The following is a 24,935-nucleotide window of genomic DNA, read 5'->3' as shown; positions in this document are numbered from 1 at the left end:
GGAGGGAGCTCAGGGTCTCCAGCTGGAGCATGCGCTGGTAGAGCGGGCTGGAGAGAGTAGAGACCGGTAGGCGGTGTGAGCCCATTCTCCGCTGATCCGTTCTGTCATGGTACGTGCAGGGAGATGAAACAAGGACTCAATCGCTGGAGAAATGGTATTTTATTTTAGTAAAAAATGAAACAAAAACAAACTCAAACCACACATGCATGCTACACACATGCAGACACGAAACACACACCATGAAAAATGACGGATCAGCACAGGATGACAGACACAAGGAGAATAAATAGGAACCAAACGAGGAGGCTAATGAGGGAGACACAGGTGGAGCAACTAAAACAATAACGAGGTAACAAGATGGGAGGGGCCAGACAATAGACAGGAGAGAGCACATGGCAACCGACAAACACAAGCCATGTGCTCCCAGAACACAGTCATCTGGTGGCCCTCCTGGGCACACCGGCTGAAGACTGTGACACAATGCTGTTTCATGCATTCAGAGTTGTTTACACTGTTAAAGAGTTGGATTATCATGCTAAGCATGGACAAAGTTTCAAAAAACTATTTGGACGTATGACTGAGTATTTCTGAAATCTTACTTCCGGGTTTGTACACGTTTCAGAGAGTTTTTTTCGATCGTGGCTCTTAATGACGTAAACGAGGTTGGAACTCCTTATATGGGCATTTCTCCCGGAAGAACGCACCCGCGCACGCATCGACCAGAGCAAGAGCAAGATCATGCCCAGTGTTGCCAACTTAGCGACTTTGTCCCTAGATTTAACGACTTTTCAGACCCCCCTGGTGACTTTTTTCCAAAAAAGCGACTAGCGACAAATCTAGCGACTTCTTGGACAAACTTTAGCGAGTCGCTGGTACTGACGCAACGGCGCGAGGTCAGCGCGCACACACCTCTCGCTCTGCGTCTGCTCTGTACAGCGAGCGGCTGAGAGGAGCAGCACCTTCAGTTAAAAAAAAGATATTATGTTGCTTCTCTAATTTTACATGCAAATATAGCCAAAATCACAGCACAGGAATTGTCTTTGTCTTTTCTTATGTGCGTTTTATTTCATCAGACCATGGCTCAAATATAAAGCAGGAAGGGAGAGCTGGTTATGCAGCCTAGTCTTAAAGGGCCGCATTTCAGTCACTATTTCATATTTATTCTGTTGTCTGACAACAGAAACAGTAATATATATATAAATGAAAACAGTTTTATTGAGAATTTGGCTGCATTAAATAGTATGTGAGCACAGAGAGACAAACAAATGTAAAAGGCAACAGTGTGACGTCATGCATATGCTAATGAGTGTATGACGTCATCTGGCGACATTTAGCGACTTTTCAAACTGGCTTTAGCTACTTTCTATTGAAAGAAGTTGGCAACACTGATCGCGCCCATCAACGTGCTTCATCCGGCGGCAACGCTGCACGGGACTTGCTCGGGAAGAATGTCTCCAATCCAAAGAAGTGTGTTTTTGGTTGTAAGTGAAAGATAACATTGTTCAGCTTCCTAAAGAACCCAGCGTTATGTAGACAGCGGATTTATTGAGAATTTGGCTGCATTAAATAGTATGTGAGCACAAACAAATGTAAAAGGCAACAGTGTGACGTCATGCATATGCTAATTAGTGTATGACGTCATCTGGCGACATTTAGCGACTTTTCAAACTGGCTTTAGCTACTTTCTATTGAAAGAAGTTGGCAACACTGATCGCGCCCATCAACGTGCTTCATCCGGCGGCAACGCTGCACGGGACTTGCTCGGGAAGAATGTCTCCAATCCAAAGAAGTGTGTTTTTGGTTGTAAGTGAAAGATAACATTGTTCAGCTTCCTAAAGAACCCAGCGTTATGTAGACAGCGGATACAGTTTGTTTTTCCAGAGCAGCAATGGAGTTTCACAAGTGTGCTTGTTGACGAACGTTTTATAAACAAGGCCCAGTTTGACCCTGGATTTGCACATCGTTTGATACTGAAAGATGGAGCGGTCCCAGCTATAAAAGATCCCGGTCATGATTCAGAACTGCAGACAGTAAGTGAAACGGCATCAAATGTCTGTTTTGTTGGCATTCGACGCCCAATTGCTTGTCACTCTTTAGCTCCGCCCACGTCATGCCTCCAGGAGCTCAGCTTTTTCTGGAGAGAATCGTAAAGCTGTATCTTTCTTTTATAAATATGATAAAACTAAAGACTTTTTGGAGATATGAAGGATGCAGTTCTACTCTATAGGTACTCAAGATTAACATGAGATTGGGTGAAACTGTGTGTGTTATGCCCCCTTTAATTGTCTAGTTACATATTTCCAAATGTTTTCCTCAGTTTGCATGAATTCACAATGTTTGCTTTCGTGAGCACCCCCTTTGATAATCAACCTGATAGACTTGTGGAAAAATGGGACTAATAGTAATTTAATGAGCGCTCAGTGTGTGCTATAATTAGAGGTGACTTGCAGCAGAAGGGCGAAATCATAATAAGCATTAATGAGAGGATCTTGTGAAGTTAAATCTCTTGACGTACATTCCGATGTCACGTGGCAGACGCTCTCAGCATTGAGCCTATCAATATGATTGGCAGTGAACAAGAAAAGTCAAATCCAAACCCAGTGGTCCTGTACCACGGCTCTTGATTCAGTCGTTTGCACTGCAGCAGTCAAATGAAATAATGATGCCAATCCAAGTTTGTGAGCAGTCAACTATTAAATCCAAGGCCCTGTGTTCAGGAAATACATAGAGTGGGGAAAAACTCCATTGAATGACTTTACAATCTAGCTATAAATGAACAACCAAAGAGGAAATCTCTGTGCATTAATGCTTAATTCTGTTTGTGAATTATGATGTATTTTTCTAGGTATTAAAGTGCAGAAAAAGTAGTAAGAGATTTATGAAATTGTTTAATTTTACATGTACATCTTCTAGAGACTCCTACATTAAAGTGGTTTATAAACATGAAGTGTCCATTTCATGCAAGTTAAATATTTATTCGAAATGTTAATCATGCAAATGTCTCAGGGACTTCTTATATGTCTAGAAAAAAATTCGGTTTTAGCTTTATTTAATTATGGAATGAATAAAATACAGCTTAACATTTGTCATGTATAAAAACATTCATTAACTTAAAAATATATTAATATACTTTAAAAGATTATACTTAAATGGATAGTTTACTTATATATGACAATTATGCTTGAATAAAAAAATTCAAATATTGAATAAAAGTACAATTATTTTATAAGTACTGTACATGTGCTTTAGTACGTTACTCAACACATCAAAATAAGTGTACTTCTGTCACAGTCTTCAGCTGGTGTGCCCAGGATGGCCACCAGATGACACTGTTTTTCTGTGAGCACATGGCTTGTGTTGTGTTTGTTTGGTGCCATGTGCTCTCTCCTGTCTATTGTCTGACCCCGCCCATCCTGTTACCTCATTATTGTTTAAGTTTCTCCACCTGTGTCTCCCTCGTTACCCTCCTCGTTTGTTTCCCTATTTATTTTCCAGGTGTCTGCAGTCTTGTGCTGATCTATTGTTTGTCGTCACGTATGCTCGTGGCGTGTATTATGTCTGCCTGTATTGTTGTCCCTTGTCTGTCCGTCTTTCTCCTCGGGGTAGTTTTTGTTTGGTTTAATTTTATTATTAAATAACCCTTTCGTCCTACAACTTGAGTCCTCGCCTCATCTCTCCACATGCACTGTGACAACTTCTAACTAAGTTTATACTAGTAAGTAGGGCTGTGCAAAAAATTGAATGCGGTTTTTCATGCACATCTCAGTAAAGGTGCTCCTGTGATTAGTAGTAAATCTCCAGCATGTGTGTTCAGATGGATGCGGCATTTACTCCACAGAGCTGTAGTTCACTGACAAGCTACACCTGCGTACGCCTGCGATTTTGTGTAGCTTGTCCGTGAACTACGGCTCTGTGTAGTAAATGCCGCTCCAGCTGAATGCACGTGCTGGAGATTTACTTCTAATCACAGGAGCAACTTTACTGATGAGATGCACATGAAAATCGCATTCAAATTTTTTTTTTTTGCACAGCCCTACTAGTAAGTTTAATTGGATATTACAAAGTGCACATTTTGAAAGTACGTAAATGCCCTTAAAGGGATAGTTCAACAAAAAATGGCATTTCTGTCATTAATTACTCCAAACCCGAAAGGCATTTATCTTGAGGACACTAAGATATTTTTTGATGAAATCCAAGAGCTTTCTGACCCTGCATAGATCGCAATGGAACTACAACGTTCAAGGCCCAGAAATGTAGTAAGGACATCGTTAAAATAGTTCATATGTCATCAGTGCTTCAACTGCAATGTTATGAAGCTACAAGAATAATTTTTGTGCACAAAGAAAACAAAAACAACGACTTTATTAAACATGTTGGCACATGTACTATTGTAACAATGTCCTTACTACCTTTTTGGGCCTTGAACGTGTCAGTTGTGTTGTTGTTTATGCAGGGTTAGAAAACTCAGATTTCATCAAAAATATCTTAATTTGTGTTCCGAAGATGAGCGAAGATCTTACAGGTTTGGAATGACATGAGGGTGAGTAATTAATAAAGAGTAAATAAATACCTGCTTCCATGTGCACATATAGTGTGAATTCTTCACATTCACTTTTAAGGAGCAGCAACGCAACAATTAATGCCAGTGCTTAACAAACACATGGGTGTGGTGTCCACTTACTTTTGGCTATTTAGGCTACAGTATATGGGCAAGTGAGACTAGTTGTCACACTGGAATGTATAGCATTTATGGGAAGTTTGTAATATCTATAATTAGCTCTATTCAAAAACAATAGTAGCGTGTGGTTTGTCCTCATTTACATAGGAGTGTAAATATGTTTTCATATCAATTTTGTACTCATTTATATAGCATATACATATATGTTACATTATATTAAATACTTACTTAAGGTTGTTACTAATAAAACAACATTTTTAAAATCTTTGCTTCGTTCCTCCATTTTGAAGACACAATTTGGATAAACAAATTTTCTCACACAGACTTTGTCTGGTGTATTTACACAGTCAAGAGTCTGTAATAACATATAAGGAAAACTAGTTTTATAAACATAAAACATCCCTAGTATCGAGCATGAAATTAAAGTCACAGTCCTCTCAATCAGCCAGCGGTGGGCGGGGCTGACGTTGCCTTGGTAACCAGAGGTGGAGCACGTTCTAAGTTATAAATCCAGGCGGCTGTTTGTAATTCCTCCTCGAAGTCTTTGGATCATATTGCGACTCACCACCAGACCCTTCAAAACATCTTCAGCTTGAAAGAAAACACTTGAACGATGTGCGGTAAGTTCAGCTTGTTATTATTATTTCTTTACAGAAATAGGAATACTGTAAATTAATCGCTTTGATAAGGTATCCTATTTCTCATACTGCCATAACAATCATACTTAATGTTGTTATGGCATGTATTAAACTATCTGTCCCTGTGTGTGTGAACGTGAATTATAGTCAGATGTCATGCCAGCGTAAATATTTGGTTGGTCTGGTCATCATTCACTGGAGTTGTGACAGATGAAGTGAGTGGCAGATCCGGTTTGTAGCGCGACAGTTAGCAGCACACTCTGCGTTTTAATTAAGACACATCTTAAATACAATCTGGATCCACCACTTTCATCTGGCGACGTGGCTGATTCCAAATGTTAAATGAACTCTATCACTTTGTCTGTCACCCAGAGAATTATAATAAACTCCCTGGCCTCAAAGTAATTAAGCAATCTCATATTGCGACATATTGTGGTGATTAATAATAATAAAAAAAGATTTATAAGTTGTTTTAATGAGCACATTAGCACAATATTTACTGTTATTGTATTATTATTATTTAATATGACCTAAGCCCAAGTTTATAATAGCAAAGTTCTATCTATCTATCTATCTATCTATCTATCTATCTATCTATCTATCTATCTATCTATCTATCTGGTTTAGTCTGTATCTAGTCTGTCTATCAATGTTTTCCATCCTTTAGTTAATAGGTTTATCTGAATCCTTCACTTTGTTTTATTGTATTTAATGTCTTCATGTGATTGATATGCTTAGAGTTTCTGACATTCAGTCTGTAAACCTTTTCTTGGGATGTTAACTGGGTCACTTTAAAAACCTTGTGTCTTCATAAACGATTCGTATACTGCACCTTCCAAGCCTTGTTACCTTGTACCCGGCAGGAATTTTCGCCTACCTGAATTACAGAGTGCCACAGACGAGGAGGGATATCATTCAGACCCTCATAAAGGGACTTCAAAGAATGGAGTACAGGGGTTATGACTCTGCAGGTGAGACTGCCACTCCCACCTCTGTGAGGGTAATGTCACTGTGTTCCGCAGGTAACAGATACGTGTCAAGACGTGAACAGTGGCCTCGTTTCTTGGATTTTGGCAGCACAGTGGGCCTGGAGTGTCAGTTCTTCCACTGATGCAGCTGAAGCAGTCAGTCGATACTTGTGTGAAGGGGATTATTGTGCCGTTAATCTTGTTTTTTGCATGCTGAGCCCTCATCCTGTTTATCAAGAGTTTTAACTAGAGATAAAGAAACTGAGTGACCGAGTATGATGCTGTTCTTTGCTAAAAATTGTGTTTTTTGGTCAGGTGTTGCAGTAGATGGCTCAGGTAAAGATCATGCTGCTAGTATCAGCCTCTATAAGAAGACAGGGAAGGTGAAAGCTCTCGATGAAGAGATCTACAGTATGTTATCCCACTTCATTATCAATCTTCTTTCTTTTTTCTTTAAAGTGTTTCTTTAATGATTCATTCTCTCCGATTTGTATTATCAGAGAACAACTCCATCGATTTCGAGGCAGAACTGGACACACACTTTGGCATTGCACACACTCGCTGGGCCACGCATGGAGAGCCCAGTCCTCTCAACAGCCACCCTCACCGATCTGACAAGAACAATGGTAAGACATGAGAGACAACACAAATTAACTGACCATCTGGTTTATTAGTAAACCGGTCATTAGTAAACCAGCTGGGGTTGCCGTCAGTTTATGAGCTCTTTGTCCAGAAAAGGCAGGACTGGGTAGCCGACACAGGCTTTAAAGCCATTAGGTTGTGTTTATAAATGAAAAGCTAGCGAAGGCCATAATGCTGTGAATGATGGTTCAGATGTGAAAGTTCGCCTCTGAAAATAAACACCTAAGTAGGGGGTAGAAACAGACAGCTGGAGGTTCCTCTCGCCACACAGTTTGGTATGCTACTGATTTTGGATCAGCTTTCTCCTTTAAAGTCAGTTCAGTTCGAAAGTTTTATTTTTAGTTTAAATTTAATATTTTGCCTGATGATTATGTTATCCAGCTGGATTTCAGAATGATTTAAAGAGCATATGTACAAAGCAGCAGTACATAGTTGGCTACATTTGATTAGTGACTTATAAGTTGCAAAATTGTACTTTTGAACTTTTATTTGAATCGTTTTAAATTCATTTTGAAAAGCACATTTTTATTGTAGTCTCAGACTTTTCGACCCCACTGTAAATAATACAGCCCTTTGTACACAGGAACAGGTAAAAGGAAATTATTCTTCATGATTCAACATAATTGTCAAAATTTTGGACAACCCTAATGATTTATTAATAATCCAATAGCTTTTCGGGCAGCGCTCCTGACCTAAGTTCGGATCCTGGCTCATGATCCTTTCTGATCCCGTCCGTCTCTTTCTCTCTCCCACTTTGCTCTCTGTCTACCCTCCACTATTATTTTAAATTAGGTCATTATATTCAAAAAATGATTAACCAAATCTGTTTTATTTTTTATCTTCTTAAAAGCCACAACCCTTTACCAAAAGCTCTGAACAGTCTGGAAATTCTCTCAGCCAACTTTATTAGGTGCATCCTGGGATACCTTTCCAGTATTATTGAATGATTTCACTTGTATACTGAACACATTGACTGCTTTTTCCAATTTGTTTATGAAAAAGAAAAAGAAAATTAAATTCTTAAATAGGCACAATTTATATTTTTCTGCAGTACATTCTGCACTATAAAGTGGTGTGCTGTAGTATTACACTTTTGCACAGCATTAAATTACAAGTCTGTAGGTCTTTAAGATCATGAGGAAAGTGTCTACACGTTTTTACCACTATTGTGCTTTCAATGAAGACAAATGGTTTTGTATAATATCACCTATATAAAATTACTATACCACACAAAGTTCAACAGTCAAATAGACATTCTTCAAGCCCGTTTCATTTTGAAATAGAAAGCATGTAAGCCTAAATCCGCAAACAGCTTGTGAAAGCATCAGCAATTGTTGTATATCAACTATGATACATGTTAGATATGACAGACAGCAATTTTTGCAGTTGAGAAAGTCATAAAGTGAAATGCGACCCAACCTGTTACAATGTACTGATACTGTTACATTGTAGCACATGTGTACAAGAATGCATAACATGCTTTGTCTCAGATACCTTTCTAATTTTGGCATTTGTGGTGATTTAATTGGAGGGCTTCCTTGCAGGGTTTCACAATTAAAATTTTTTACATTACAATGAAACACACCTAAACCAGCTAATCAAGGTCTTCAGGATTATCAGGTTGAGACAGGTTAGAACTTCCTTCATTTTCAGATAGCCCTCTAGGAACGGGATTGGAGAGCCCTGTATAATTTGTATTTTTTCTTATGTTTTTTCACCCAAGTTCTCATTCATGAATTAATTTTGAATTTATTCATCCTTCTCTATATGTTTCTCTCCAGAATTTGTTGTCATCCACAATGGCATCATTACAAATTACAAGGAGCTGAAGAAGTACCTGGTAAGCAGTATTTTATTGACCTCTTTTCTAGAGCCCTTGCCATGCCATCCATTTTACTTTATTGATTTGAATGTGAAAAGCGGGTGCTACATACCAGAATAGAACCAGAACAAATGCGGGTTTGCTAAAACAATGCCTTAAAGAGTTGTTTGGTTGCTGGTTAACATGATCTAATAGCCTAAACAGCCTAATTTGCGTTAGTGGAAAAGGAAAGTAGTTTCAGTCATTCCATTTTTTAATGAAACATTAATTTATCAAATTAAGACAAGGAACATGTATTAAAGAGATAATTCACCCCAAAATCTAAATTCTCATTCATTAATTACTCTCCCTCATGTGTTCCAAACCTTCGTTCATCTTCAGAACACAAATTAAGATGTTTTTGATGAAATCCGAGAGCTCTCTGACCTTCCATAGACAGTCACAGCAAAGGTACTATCAAGGCACAGAAACATGTGACATCAGGGTTTCAACCGTAATTTTACGATGCTACGAGAATACTTTTTGTGCACAAAGAAAACAAAAAGAACAACTTTATTCAACGATTTCTTCTCTCCCGGGACAGTCCTCTGCCATTATCGAGAGTCGCATGCACCACGATGCATGCATGTGATGCTGCTGACGAAGAACACACATGTGCTGCGCCTTGTTTACGAGCAGAAGAATGCACACGCATGCGTCATGGTACTCTCCATAATGGCGGTGCACTGTCTGGGGATCGTTGAATAAAATCATAATTTTTGGTTTCTTAGCGCACAGAAAGTATTCTCGTAGCTTCGAACCACTGATGTTACACGGACTATTTTAACTCATGTCCTCACTACGTTTCTGGGCCTGGGAACATTTCAGTTGCATTACTGTCTATGCAGGGTCAGAAAGCTCTCGGATTTCAGCAAAAATATCTTAATTTGTGTTCCGAAGATGAACAAAGGTCTTACGGTTTTGGAATGACATGAGGGTGAGCAATTAATGACAGAATTTTCATTTTTAGGTGAACTACCCCTTTAAGAACTTGAATACAGTATAGTCAAATTATATTAATTAACAAACAGAAACATAAAACCACATCGAACTAGAATGGAATTTTGTCAGTTTGGATTTCATGATGATTGTAAAGGTGCCATTGTATTAGTAAAATTTTGGTGAAAATTTGTGGGCAAAAAAGTCACTTTCAAACCAAGCAGCTTTCTCTTGGTCAACATACTGTAGCAATTCTGTCTGGCTTATTTGACCCCATTGCGAAATCTGCATGGGAATATCTTTGACCCTCACGTGAAATACCCAGTCGCACAGATTCCTAATGAAATTACTGGATTTCACTCGCAAATATTTGCAGAACAACAATAACTATGCTTGTGCATAGTCGAGACATAAACAGCAAATGTCACAAGCCTGGTCTCCTTAGGTCATAACTTAGGTGATAATCATTTGTTAGGGAATGGACTTTAATAGTACAAAGTATAGAAAATAAGTAATTGTTTATGACATAAATTGTCATTTTCTTTTCATTTTATAGATTGCGACTTTCTTATATGGCATACACTACTTTATTTATTATTAGTAACATCACATCTAATAGTTTGTTGCACAGTATCCCATAATACTACATTTATAAGCAATGAAGAATCATTCAAAACTAATATGTTTAGTATTCCACTTCCTCTCTCTTTCACTTTCCTTTATCTATGATTCCTTTTCCACAAAAGAAAAACATGTTTTGTTTTGCCGCTGCTTGTGTCTGTAACTATGGCTTTTCCATCCCAACCCATTGATAGGTTTCCAAAGGCTACGATTTTGAGTCTGACACAGACACAGAGGTCATCCCTAAGTTGATCAAGTATCTCTATGACAACCGCGAGAGCAATTATATGTCCTTCTCCACCCTAGTTGAGCGCGTCATTCAACAGCTGGTAAGCATCACGAGTGTGTACGTGTGTGTGAGTGTGTGTGTTTGGGGTGAGGGGGTGGTCTTACTCGCATGCCTCTGGGAACCCCTTGCTCGGATTGTGAAAGTTAAAGGCCAGTTCTTGCTCATTTTCAGCCCTCTTACAAACAAGGAAAAGAAGTTCAGAAGTACTGCTCTGTTTGAGGGGTAGTTACATGTTTTTTGCCATGATAGTTGTATTGAGTCTCTCAAAGTTCTCACAGATAAAGCATAAAAAACTTTACAAAAACTTATGCAATTATTCTCTTCTTTAGCTTGCTTCCCTGTATTTTAATTCATTTTTCTCGTCTTCGATAAATTGATCGTAGTCAAAGTTTGGTCTTCCTCATTTTCAGTTATATATCCAATAGCTACGTTTATCAGCACAAAATGGCGTGTCAAACGGCTGTTCCTCGTCTCCAGGTGACTGATATTACCTAGATTTTCAAATGTGGACAGCTGGACCTTGTTTTATGATTCATTGTCAGCACCTTTGGACGACTCTCATGGCCATAATATCCTCTGCTGGGAAGTTCAGCTCTATCCAAACATTGTTCAGTGACGTTGTATGAGTGAAGGAGGTGCCCTTTGAGATATTCTTAACAGGAATCTAGTCTTTATCCTAGGTTTATAAAACACCCTGCCTTCCTATCAGCATAATGACTCTCTACATCTCTACTGGACTCTCTATGTTTTATGGCTTCTTCTGTAAATGGATTACACTAAATTTTGATTGCTCTCTATCTAAACTGCTCTGGCAGTCATCTTAGCAATGGAAGGCTGTGAGATAAAAGGATGATAACATTTAAGGTGTGCAGTTGTGTCTTATGGGGCGGCTATAGGTTTCTTAGCAACCTCCACAGCCAAGGACATTAACTGACCTGCTTTGAAAGAGACAAGAGAGGAGAAACAAGTCTTACTGAGGCTAATTTAAAACAGGCATGGGCATTTTGTGCATTTAGCTTTGCAAAGACACACACTTAAAATAAAGGTTCCTGTTAGAATTAAAAGGGAACAAAGTGTTTTAAAGCCTGAGGCCAGAGGAAACTTGTTAGGTTACAATTAATCATTTTTTAAAATAATTTTTCCTAATATTTTCTTAGGAAAACATCTATGTACTGGTGCTCTACAGAAATCAGCAGTAAATACACTGATCTAAAGAACCTAGTGCTGAATCTCAAAAAGAACGTCATATTTCACTTCAAAATGAGCAGAAGTAAATTAAGCATATTTGTTTGTTGTTTTCAAGACAGTTAAGTTCTGTAAAAAAAAAAATTATAATTGTAATGCAAAATAATTCGAAATTATTTAAATGCATTTTTCATATTTAATCATTAATATGTGAAATATTAAATATGTAGTATGTTAAATATATTTATATATCAGGACTGCATTTATACACACACTTAAAGTATTCTGAATAGTTATAACAAAATATTATAACACTGATAATGTTAGAAATGTCGGTGATCACCAAATCAGCATACTAAAATGATTTCTGAAGGATCATGTGACACTGAAGACTAGAGTAGTGACTACTCAAAATTCAGCTTCAACATCACAAGAATAAATTACATTTTAAAACATACAGTATATACATAGGAAACAGTTACTGTAAATTGAAATAATATTTTGCAATAATGTTATTTTTAATGTATTTTTACACAAATAAATTCAGTCTTGGTGAGCATAAGAGATTTCTTTTTCAAAAACATTTAAACTTCGGAACGGTAGTGTGTGTGTGTATATGGATAGAGCAATTAAGTAAAGGCTGCATGCTTGTAAGCACGCAGTGAGTTGTGCATCAGTGTGTTTGGGTTATATATGTGTGGACTGGAGTGTGTGCTTTCCTCTGGGCAGCGAGAGAGTCAGGAGAGTTTCAGTGAGGAGGTAGGGGCAAATATGAGTTCCCTCAGCACACAGAGAGGGCCCCTATTCCCCTTAGTTCAACCCTCACTGTGGGGCTCTGTTCCTCTCAGCTCCCCGGTGCCCCCTCCACCTCTCCAGGCTTGATCCTGCACTGCACTCCTGAGGGGGGCTGACGAAGAAACGCGAGACCCTACCTTTGCCCATTCAACAGAACGATGATGTTTCCATTTAGATCTGTATCATAGCTATTCCTGTGCCTCACCAACGAACATTTGTCACATTCACTGTTTTTTCTCTATCTTCCCTAAGGAAGGGGCATTTGCTCTGGTTTTCAAAAGCATTCATTTCCCAGGAGAGGCCATTGCCACCAGGTCAGTAAGAGCTATGGTTTCTCTGAACTGTAACACACTCAAGTTTCCTTGTTCCCTTCTTGCTCTTTCTGTCTTCTGAGATGAACCTTTTCCCAATATTTCTCTATGTGGCAGTGAACAGGAGCCATAAGGTTACAATCCGCTGTCGGCAGATATGATTTATGATGTTTAGTTACAATCTGTGCATTTAAGGACAAGGAACTAAGATTCTTAAAAAGCTGTGCCTGTCCAGGAATCAGGGATTTAACAAAGGTGTTTATGAAAGGTTATTTCAACATGCTTGGTTGGTACGCTGACCCTGTATATATAATTTTGGGTCGATTGAAGCCAAGACCGAAGTTAATTATTCCCATCTGCCTGTCGCTGATTGTGAATGAATGTGTTTTTGGTTTTGGTAAATTCTGTCCTGCTGTGAAGGGAACATTTTAAGACAGGCCATGTTGCAAGACCCATCAGTGTGGGTTGCTGCATAGACACTAAAAAATTTTATTTATTTTTTTTGCACCATCTAAGAAACTTTTTGGAAAGTTATTCATGGAACCTTTGAGGGGGGATGTTGCTTTGACTGTGCTCACAGCGTTTGCTAAGGGCTTTACAAACTCTTTGATGCCAAGGACCCCCAAATATAATCCAGGATTGAGTGTGATATTATAAAGTCAATGTGTTTACAGTTATATTGTTATTTTTCTAAAGCAAATAGCTAAAATATTATTAAAATGGAATGTTTTCATGCTGTTCCAAAAATGAAATGACTTATATAGAATACAGGAGAAGATATCTTAGAAGAATCTTCTTGTGAAAGTTAATGACTCTAAAACAACTAACTTTTACAAGTACCACTCACATTCAGTGAATTATTGATGTTATTGTTAGCTAAAGATATAATCGTTCACACACACACACACGTTTGTTTTTGTGAATTGTGGGGACATTCCATAGGCGTAATGGTTTTTATTCTGTACAAACTGTAAGTGCTATTGCTCTACACCAACCGTACACCTAAACCTACCCCTTACAGGAAACTTTGTGCATTTTTACTTTCTCAAAAAAACTCACTCTGTATGATTTATAAGCCTTTTGAAAAATAGGGACATGGGGTAATGACCTCATAAATCACTTTCTCCTTGTAATACCTATGTCATACCCATGTCATTATACAAATTTGTGTCCTCATATGTCACAAAAACGTGCACGCACACACACACACACACAAAACATTAATATGCAATTTAATGTTTTCATTAATTGGAATAAAATATAAATATTAGATGAAAATAAATGGAATGAATGGAAATGCTTCTTTGGCAACTAACTTAAAATGAATGTACTCAAATTTTTTTTTTAAAGAAATTAAAATTAATTAAATAAAAAAATGACAAAAAAACATACCAAAAATAAAAAAAAACTGGATTTAAAATGAAAACTGATATATAAAAATATACAAGTACTGAAATATAAAAATAAAAGTGAATTATCATTTTTAATAAATACTATAATGGTTTATAATTAATACTAAAACTACACTGTACACTGTCAAAATGTAGTCAGTCTTAAAACTTAAAAATGTATTCAGTCTTAAATCCTAAATTCCAAGGTTCTTTGTCATATGCTCTTTGAAGAATCCATCTGAAAGAATGGAATAGCAGTATCAAATCACTTCTATTTTCCCTTACTTCCTGTCTCACCTTCATTTGATTATTATTTGACTACACGTGACCCCAAAGCAAAATCATCTCAAAAGTGTGCTGTTGTGTTTTTGTTTATTAATAAATATTTTAGGTGGTCCAGATTTAGAATCCAAAATACACTTCACGGGATGGTGAACATTTAGCTTGCTATGCACACTGAAATGCAACTGCCCAACCAGTTCAAACAAAGCAAGCACCGAGAAAGCGCTCCAGTGTGAACCCATTTGGCACATCAGCATAAGGGACTGTGGGGCTGCGTCAAGCAAGATAGGTGGTGCATGCAAAGGACAGGTCTGAAATATTTCCTCAAACAGAGGGGAGGGGGGCAGAACTTAACAAGGATATGAAATAGAGAGAGCACGAAAAAACCACTCCTCAACACAGGTGTCTTGTTTACAGCAGCGCTACACTAACACTGTTCACTCAGCCAATGGAAGAGCAGAGCCATTGCACATTAAAACTAGGGCAAAGTCCAGCAGGTGTGCTGTTGTTCCATAAACACAACAAAATAATAATTTTTTTATGTGATGTGTTTTTTTGTTTTGTTTTGTTTTTTTTGCGTACAAGGAGATTAAATGTCTTGAAAGACCTTATCTTTTGTCTGTTTTTACACACACAAAGCATGCTTTGCGTAAGTAGTCAATAGAAAATGTATCCTTTTTTTTAAACAGGAGGGGCAGCCCGCTGCTCATCGGTGTGCGCAGTCAATATGAGCTTTCCACAGAGCAGATCCCTGTCCAGTACAACTGCAGTAAGTCCAGCTCACGTCATCCCTACTTCTCATCCACCCATACATCTCCCCAAACCTGTTCTGCTCAGTAGAAGTGAGTTTGGTATTTCACACTATACAGCCAAGATATACAGTATGTGAACACTCAAACACCACACCCATACTGCATGTGTTTGTCGAACATTGCATTCAAAAGCATTTGCATCAACAGGGAGTAGGACCTCTTCTAGGTTTCAGGGTCAGTATATGTTTTTTTTTATTAACATTTTTATTCAGCAAGGATGCAATAAATTGATAAAGTTTCAGAAAAGACTTTTTGTAATGTTACAAAAGATTTCTGTTCTTTTTAATAGCTGGGATTTGCTCCCATTTAGAAACATGAGCATCAGTGCAATTCGTTCCAAATGTGTTCACTGTCATGCTGGAAAAGAATAGACCCCCTAAAAACTATTGCCACAAAGTCCGAAAGCCACAGTTTTCTAGAATGGAAGTGTATGCTCTAACATTTAGATTTGTCTCAACTGGAATTGAGGAAACTAACCAAACCATTAATTAGAAGGAGGTGTCACATACGTTTGGCCACATAGTTTTGCCACAAAAGCCAAGAATGCGCTCAGGGCACTGTCAGGATTAGACAAAAGGCAACATTGCTGTCAAGGCGTGTGGCATCCAGCTCAAAACTGACTTCTGATAATACAGTACTACAATGCTTTATTTATATGAACGTATCGTAAAATAATAAAAGGATGATTATATAGGGAACATATAAAATACACTGTTGTAAAGTGAATATTTTAATTGGTTTTAAACATTTAAAGATGTTTTTATTAAGTAAACGTATCTAATTTTTGATTTCAGTTTAAATAGTTTTGATTAATATTTTAACTGTATGCTAACAGAAAAGTCAGTTAATTGTATGATATTAAATCGCCTGACTTTGTTTCTTGCTTTAAGCAATAATTCTCTGTTAATATTTCACCGATTTTTATAGATGTTCTTTTCTTTTTCCTCTAGGTAATTCCAGGACAGATGAACAGGAGAAAAACGCACTGAACCGAAGGGGCAGCACCAATGCCTTGCACTCAGTCCATGACAGACTGGCGGTGGAGTTTTACTTTGCCTCTGATGCTAGGTAACACACATATTATTACACTGTAGAATCTTGAGCATTCGACAGCGTAATATTCACATTAACTTTAAGAAACCTAAAGATTGCAGACGTCCAGTTTAAACGGAAATAAAATTGTATAGCTATAATGTCAGCTCAGCAATGCACCCTGCTGGCCACATAACCCCATTACACACGTGATTGCAATAGTAAAACTAAAATATGTGTTTACTTTGATTTTTCTCTCTCAGTGCCATTATTGAGCACACCAACAAGGTGATTTATCTGGAGGACGATGATATTGCTGTAGTGGTGGAGGGGAAGTTGTATGTGCACCGTATTAAGCGTACAGCAGGCGAAGACCCAGTCCGTGTCATTCAGACCCTACAGATGGAGCTCCAGCAGATCATGAAAGGTCCCAGATACAGTAACACCACCGACACAACATTCAAAGTGATAGTTCACCCAAAAATTAAAATTTCATTTACTCACCCTCATGTTGTTCCAAATTTGTTTGAACTGAAGATATTTTGAAGAATGTTGGTTAATGGCTAGTTGCTGGTAGCCATTGACTTCCATAGTATTTTTTGTCCATGCTATGGAGATTAATGGCTACCAGTAACTGTTTGGTTACAAATATTCTTCAGAATATCTTTTGGAACAGCTTGGGGGTGAGTAAAGGATGACAGAATTTAACACCTGACCACTGAGTAATTCAAGAAATGATTAGTAAATAAAATTGAAGAAATGAAAATAAAACATAAAATATTATTTTAAAAAACAAATATTTCATTCGAGATATGTACATATTAGTGCTGTGCAATGATTAATCGCGATTAATCGCATCCAAAATAAAAGTTTTTGTTTACATAATATATGTGTGTGCACTGTGTATATTTATTATGTATATATAAATACAAACACATGCATGTATATATTTAAGAAAAAAATTTATGTTTTATATTAAATATGTTTATATATAATACAAAATATAGTAATATAAATATATACATGTAAATATTTTCAAAATATATAATGTATGTGTGTGTATTTATATATACATAATAAATAAACACAGTACACACACATATATTTTGTAAACAAAAACTTTTATTTGGGATGCGATTAATCGTTTGACAGCACTAGTGCATATCAGTCTTTGCATTTCTTTGGGATCAAACCCATAACCTTGGTGGTGCAGACGCCATGCTCTACGTTTCTGAAAATTTTTGACAGATTGTTTTTTGTTCAGCTAAAAATGAATTCTGACACTCACACTGTGCACTAAGTAATATACCAAACCCATTGGCTGTTAGTTTGGCAGTGGAACACAAAAGGAGAAGTTCCAGTCATATTGGCATCTCTGTATCTGTTCTTTTGATCTTTATCTGCAGAGTCTGTGGTTTGATAACAATTACATTGCATGCCACATGTCACCTTGACTTTCGTATAGTAGTTCAGTGAGTTTTGTTTTTGTGCTCACACTGTTTCATACCTTCAGGTAACTTCAAGGCTTTCATGCAGAAGGAGATCTTTGAGCAGCCTGAATCTGTCGTCAACACCATGAGAGGCAGAATCTGTTTTGACAGCAACACAGGTACAACATGACCTTCCACTTTGCCAGAACAAAAGTCATGTAAAATTAAATTAGGCTTCATCTTGTAGCGCAACCCTGAAAGTGAAGCCTGATTTGATACTGCAAAACTAGAGCCATTCTTAAAGGGATAGTTCACCCAAAAAATAAAAAATTGCTGTTAATTTGCTCACCCTCAGGCCATCCAAGATCTAGGTGACTTTTTTTCTTCAGGCAATACAAAATTAATACTCATGGCTCGTGACAAAATATTGTTGTCTTATGAAGAGAAACGATCAGTATAAGCAAGAAACTGAACATTATTTGCAAAAAAGAACGATATAACCAGATCATTTGAGACCAATTTCATTTGTGCTTTCAAATGTGTGCACAGTTATTCTTGGCGGCCTTTCTGACCATCTGAAGGAGATCAAGAGATGCAGACGCTTGATTGTGATTGGCTGTGGAACCAGTTACCATGCAGGAGTGGCAGTATGTTTTTGCATTTTTTTGTCTGGATGTATAACAGAGAACAATTTATTGATTTAAAGATGAAAATGAGAATGTTTGTTGCAAATGTGTTTGGTATATGCTATCCATTTTCATTACAAGGCTCTTTGGAAAACATAATTCTGATTGACTAAGAGTGACATTGAACTGTCAAATTTTTTGTACTGTAAATTGACTGGTAAACTGTATATTGGAATGTTGTCCGTGGTGTATTTCAGTGACCAGCTGACTGTTCTTTTTCCCTGACTTGAGCACATGATCACAGCATTATCTCTGATTTTCTGTGCAGACACGTCAGATCCTTGAAGAGTTGACTGAGCTTCCTGTTATGGTCGAGTTGGCCAGTGATTTCCTAGACCGCATCACACCCGTTTTCAGAGATGATGTCTGTTTCTTCATCAGCCAGTCAGGTAAAGTGCAGCTTGTTACCATCAATCGTATGATTTTTATTCCGGAAAGCATTGATTATAATGACCTTTGAACTGATATGGCACTGAATTACACAACAGTAAGTGCATGAGGTGATACAATCTCCAGATACCCAGATGCCCACAAAACAGAAAAGAACAACAACAACAACAGATATCTCAGATATATATCTTTTCCTCCTCTTTCTCCCATAAAAAAAGACTACATTTATTTCCTTAGAGGTCTCAAGATGTCTAAAACTTTGCTCAGATGTTTCAGGATGTCAAATTCTGCATTTACAAGTTAGACTTATATATAAATATGAATGCTAACATTTCTGAGTACTCATAAAACTCATAGATTTTATTGAGTAGAGTAAAGTACCGTTACTGATGCAGCAGGTTTTTTTGGTTGATGACACTAACACGTGCATGTCAATGCTGCTGAAAGCTGTTAGTTTTATATATTGATAATGTCTTTCAATCAGGTGAGACGGCAGACACTCTGATGGCATTACGCTACTGTAAGCAGCGCGGGGCACTGACTGTGGGCGTCACCAACACTGTTGGCAGCTCCATCTGCAGGGAGACCAACTGTGGAGTTCACATCAATGCTGGGCCTGAGGTTGGAGTCGCCAGCACTAAGGTACTGTAGAGCCCAATTGAAATTAACATTTTGGCCTAATCATAATAATAATAATAATGATAAAGAATAAATATGTACATACCTGTACATACAATTGTCAATTTGTATATTGTTATTCCCTATTTGCTTGTTCAAATATATATTTATTTTTTAATCTGTGTTTTTGTTCTGTCACTGTCATTCTGTTACACTGTGGAAGCTTCTGTCACAAAAGCAAATTCCTCGTATGTGTAAACATACCTGGCAATAAAGCTCATTCTGATTCTGATATATAATACAGACCATATATGATATGATATGATATGATATGATATTGCTGTTCAGAAGTTTGGGGTTGGGGTTTGTAATGTTTTTGAAAGAAGTCTTATGTTCACCAAGGCTGGATTTATTTGATCAAAATACAGAACAAAAAAACGTGATATCGTGAATTATTATTGCAATTTGAAATAAGTGTTTTCTATTTTATTACATTTTAAAATAATTTTATTTATTCTTGTGATGGCAAAGCTGAATTAGTTTTTTTTATTTGAAGAAGCATTTCATATTATTTTCAATGTTGAAAACAGTTGTGATGCTTAATATTTTTATGGAAACTGTGATACATTTTTTCAGGATTAATTAATGAATAGAAAGTTCAAAAGAGCAGCATTTATTTGTATTAATGTAAAAGTATTAATGCTCACATGTGATCAATTGTATGCATGTTCTGAATAAAACTATTCATTTCTTTAAAAAAACGCACTGACCCAAAATTAAACTTGTAAACTTAATTATATATTAAATATTATATTATATTATTATTATGTTTGTCTCTCCCCTGTCTTTTGTGTATTTATTTATTTATTTATTTTGTACAATAAATTGCATATTAATTGAGTGTCTTGCGATCATCCGCAGGCCTACACTAGTCAGTTTGTGTCTCTGATCATGTTTGGCCTGATGATGAGTGAAGACAGGCTTTCAATGCAGCAGAGAAGACTGGAGATCATCAACGGACTCCAAAAACTGCCAGGTGTGTATTTGACATAATTGCTGTAATTAATTCTGTATTTTTTTGCAATAGTTAAATAGTGCTTTGAGATAAAAATGAACTTTGACATTGTCTTCCATTCAGAGCTGATCAAGGAAGTTCTGGCTCTTGATGACCAAATCAAAAGCATTGCAGATGAGCTCCACCATCAGAGGTCTCTATTGGTCATGGGTCGAGGCTATAACTATGCCACCTGCCTAGAGGGGGCACTGGTGAGTATGGTGAAATGTATAGTTGGAGCAGTATAACTGAGCATGTATCCAGGTGCGTTGTGTAGTCATTCACACTTGTCTTCCTTGTCTTTGTGCTCTGTAGAAAATTAAAGAGATCACATACATGCACTCAGAGGGCATTCTGGCTGGAGAGTTGAAGCACGGCCCATTGGCATTGATTGACAAGCATATGCCGGTCATCATGGTCATCATGAGAGATGCTTGCTACAAAAAGTGCCACAATGCCTTGGAACAGGTCACAGCCAGACAGGTAACAATCATCGCATGTATTCTGAAATATGTCCAATTATTCAACACTTTATGATGACTCATATCTTGTCTATATCTTTTAGGGCCGCCCCATCATCCTATGTTGCCAGGATGACCCAGAGATCAGCAAAATGGCATATAAGACCATTGAACTGCCTCACACAGTGGACTGTCTGCAGGGCATCATCAGTGTCATTCCACTGCAGCTCATATCCTTCCATCTGGCTGTTCTCAGAGGATATGATGTACGTTTACCTTTCCTTTTATTATTTATTTATTCATTTATTAAATGGTTTATATAAAAAAAACTGGCAGTGTTCCACTTACTGGTGTAAAACATCTCAATTTTGGAAAGAATATCAGAAGTATGCAGAAGTACAGTCTGCAGTTTTCACAAAAGCCCTGGAGCTGTCAAAAGTCTGCAGAATGATGTGTTTTGCGTCATTCAGTGGAATTTTGCTGACAAATAAACAGAGATATCTTGATGCATGTCACACAAAGAAGTACACATTGTTTATTTAGATATACAGTGCCATGAAAAGATTTTTCCCCCTTCCTGTTTTTTTTTTTTTTTTTGCATATTTGTCACACTTAAAAGATTCAGATCATCATCAAAAAAAAAAGTATATTACACAAAGATAACCCAAGTAAATACAAAATGCAGTTTTGAAATAGTTTAATTTATTAAGGGGAAAAAGCTGTCCAAACCTGCCTGGCACTATGTGAAAAAGTAATTTCCCCCCTAAATCTAATAACTGGTTGTGCCACACTTGGCAGCAGCAGTCAAGCGTTTGCGATAACTGGCAATGAGTCTTTCACATCGCTGTGGATGAATTTGGGCCCACTCTTCTTTGCAGAATTGTTTTAATTCAGCCACATTGGAGGGTTTTCGAGCATGAAAGGACTGTTTAAGGTCATGCCACAGCATCTCAATCGGATTTAAGTCCGGACTTTAACTTGGCCACTCCAAAACCTTCATTTGTTTTTTCTTGAGCCATTCAGAGGTGGACTTGCAGGATACTTGTCCTGCTGCATAACCCAATTGCGCTTGAGCTTGAGGTCACAAACTGATGGCCGGACATTCTCCTTCAGGATTTTCTGATAGAGTGCAGAATTCATGGTTCCATCAATTATGGCAAGTCATCGTGGTCCTGAAGCTGCAAAGCAGCCCCAGACCATCACACTACCACTACCATGTTTGACTGTTGGTATGATGTTCTTTTTATGAAATGCTGTGTTGGTTTTACGCCAAATGTAACGGGACACACACCTTCCAAAAAGTTCAACTTTTATCTCATCAGTCCACAGAATATTTGCTCAAAAGTCTTGGAGATAATCAAGATATTTTTTGGCAAATGTGACACAAGCCTTTGTGTTCTTTTTGGTCAGCAATGGCTTTTGCCTTGAAACTCTCCCATGGATGCCGTTTTTGCCCAGTCTCTTTCTTATTGTTGAATCATGAACACTGACCTTAATTGAATCAAGTGAGGCCTGCGGTTCTTTAGATGTTGTTCTGGGTTCTTTTATGACCTCTTGGATGAGTCGTCGTTGTGCTCTTGGAGTAATTTTGGTTGGCCGGCAACTCCTGGGAAGGTTCACCATTGTTCCAAGTTTTCTCAATTTGTGGATAATGGGTCTGACCATGGTTTGCTGGAGTCCCAAAGCCTTAGAAATGGCTTTATAACCCTTTCCAGACTGATACATGTCAACTATTTAGTTTCTCATCTGTTCTTGAATTTCTTTAGATCGCTGCATGATGTGTTGATCTTTAAGCATGCTTTACTTTGTCAGACAGATTCTATTTAAGTGATTTATTGATTCAATGGGTCTGGCAGTAATCAGGCCTGGGTGTGGCTAGTCAAATTTAACTCCGCTTTCTACAATAATGTGGTTAATCACAGTTCTTTCATGATTTAACAGAAGGGGGCAATTAATTTTTCACGTAGGGCCAAGTAGGATTGGACAGCTTTTTTTCCTTTAATAAATGAAATAATAATTTTAAAACTGCATTTTGTATTTACTTGCATTATCTTTGTGTAATATTAAAATTAGTTTGATCTGAATCTTTTAAGTGCGACAAATATGCAAAAAAATCAAAATAGAAAGGGGGCAAAAACCTTTTCACGGTACTACCGACATTGTAACAATACAAAGCTGGTTGAAAATGGCAAACCTACCCTTGTATACTGCATATAACTATATATAAAATAGTTATAGAACAGTTATATACTGTATAGTTATAGAACTATATATAGTAGTTCACCCAAAAATGAAAATATGCTGAAAATTGGCTCACCCTCAGGCCATCCAAAATATAGATAAGTTTGTTTCTTCAGCAGAACAGATTTGGAAAAATGTAGTATTACATGACTCTCATATGGATCCTCTGCAGTGAATGGGTGCCGTCAGAAAAAGAGTTCAAACAGCTAATAAAAAAAATTACAATAACAAATCCTTGAACTATAATCTATAGAATCATAATTTTGAAATAGAATATTGTATTTTTATAATTATGTTTTTATTATAATGTATTTTATTGTAATATTATAATACTTTTTTTTTTTATTCATTTGGCACTTTGCATTACCATTTAAAATAAACTACTGTATGCAAAACGATCAATACATAACTGCAGTTCATTTTCTTGTATTTTCATTACATATCGTCATTTGATTCCCATCAGGTGGACTACCCAAGAAACCTGGCCAAATCTGTGACTGTGGAGTAACTCCTCCCAGGAAATGAGAACTAATCGAAGTAGAAGAGAAGAATACTGACCACCAAAGTGCAATTACCAGTGTGTGTGTTTACGTGTGTTTGCATCTGTGTGAATGTGGGAGTGTGGGTTTTTATGAATCATGATCAAATCCCTAAAGGCCACAAAACCTGAATGGAACCAGTGAGGGGTAGGACGGTGACTGGGTATTTTATTCTAGTGAGATATACATAATACCATTTGTTTCTTAAGTGCCTCAACAGCCAAGTGCAAATGAAGGGAACCCTAAACTGTGCCTTACGCCCTTTTCTCTCAACACTTAACCGAGCCTGAAAAATAACAACTAAGTCAATTGTTCACCTCTGACAAAACCAAAGTGCATTACATTAATCTGCACAATTAATCTGCGTGTCCAAGAAACTTGCCACCAATCACAGGGACCAAAGAATCTTAGTTATGTTAAGTAGGTAAGGAAGTGATGCGTAGATGTGGAAGTACGTGAATGTGCAAGTTTGAATTGTTTTTAAAAGGAAGCTCTAATATGTATCATGTGCAATACTAGAAAACACTATTTGTCGTTATTGCATTGCACACATTTCTTAGCTGTAGCAAACAAGTGTTAATCACATGAACGTACCTACAGCATTCAATTATCTTAGCGAAAATATAACATAAAAAACTGGGTTCCACTGGAAATTTTACTGTACTGTTAGAGTTTACTTTGACTGTGAAGCACTCATTGTTGGAACAATCATTGTGTTATTACATGTGCTTTTTATTTGTATTTTTGTTTAATGAATGATTTCAGTGATTCATTTTTGTAATATATATATGTTGTGCCGAAATGAGATTTCAAAACCTCAGCATAACTTTTTTTTTTCTTACTGGGACAGAATTCTTCGTGATTGTTCCTGGTTGGTTTAACACATATATTTTCCCTGGCATACATAGTTGTCATATACATCCATTTTAAATCATTTTTTAAAATATTTTTAAGGTTGAGGGTTGTAGCATGAGAGCAGCTATGAAAAAAAAGCCTTTATATTTCTTAATAGTTGCTAGTAAATAATAAATAAAATGAAGTACAACCAGCAACCGTATCAGTAACTTTAATT

General features: G+C 37.1%; 1 protein-coding gene across 1 annotated transcript; it reads left to right on the top strand.

Annotated features, from left to right (window-relative positions):
• The first annotated feature begins 5,210 nt into the window (after positions 1-5,210).
• On the top strand, positions 5,211-24,935 carry LOC107590059 (glutamine--fructose-6-phosphate aminotransferase [isomerizing] 2-like). The gene is made up of 19 exons (XM_016278673.1): positions 5,211-5,298; positions 6,180-6,287; positions 6,600-6,695; positions 6,785-6,910; positions 8,708-8,766; positions 10,542-10,676; positions 12,869-12,930; positions 15,290-15,369; positions 16,363-16,480; positions 16,708-16,871; positions 17,958-18,053; positions 18,424-18,521; positions 18,829-18,949; positions 19,435-19,592; positions 20,490-20,604; positions 20,707-20,834; positions 20,938-21,105; positions 21,188-21,349; positions 23,788-24,935. The coding sequence occupies exons 1-19, from the start codon at positions 5,292-5,294 to the stop codon at positions 23,830-23,832; spliced, it is 2,046 nt and encodes a 681-aa protein (XP_016134159.1). The 5' UTR covers positions 5,211-5,291; the 3' UTR covers positions 23,833-24,935.

Source organism: Sinocyclocheilus grahami, unplaced genomic scaffold (genome assembly GCF_001515645.1).
Source record: "Sinocyclocheilus grahami isolate Dianchi unplaced genomic scaffold, SAMN03320097.WGS_v1.1 scaffold124.1, whole genome shotgun sequence".
Lineage (NCBI taxonomy): Eukaryota > Metazoa > Chordata > Actinopteri > Cypriniformes > Cyprinidae > Sinocyclocheilus > Sinocyclocheilus grahami.
This window is presented reverse-complemented; position numbering and strand designations above follow the sequence as displayed.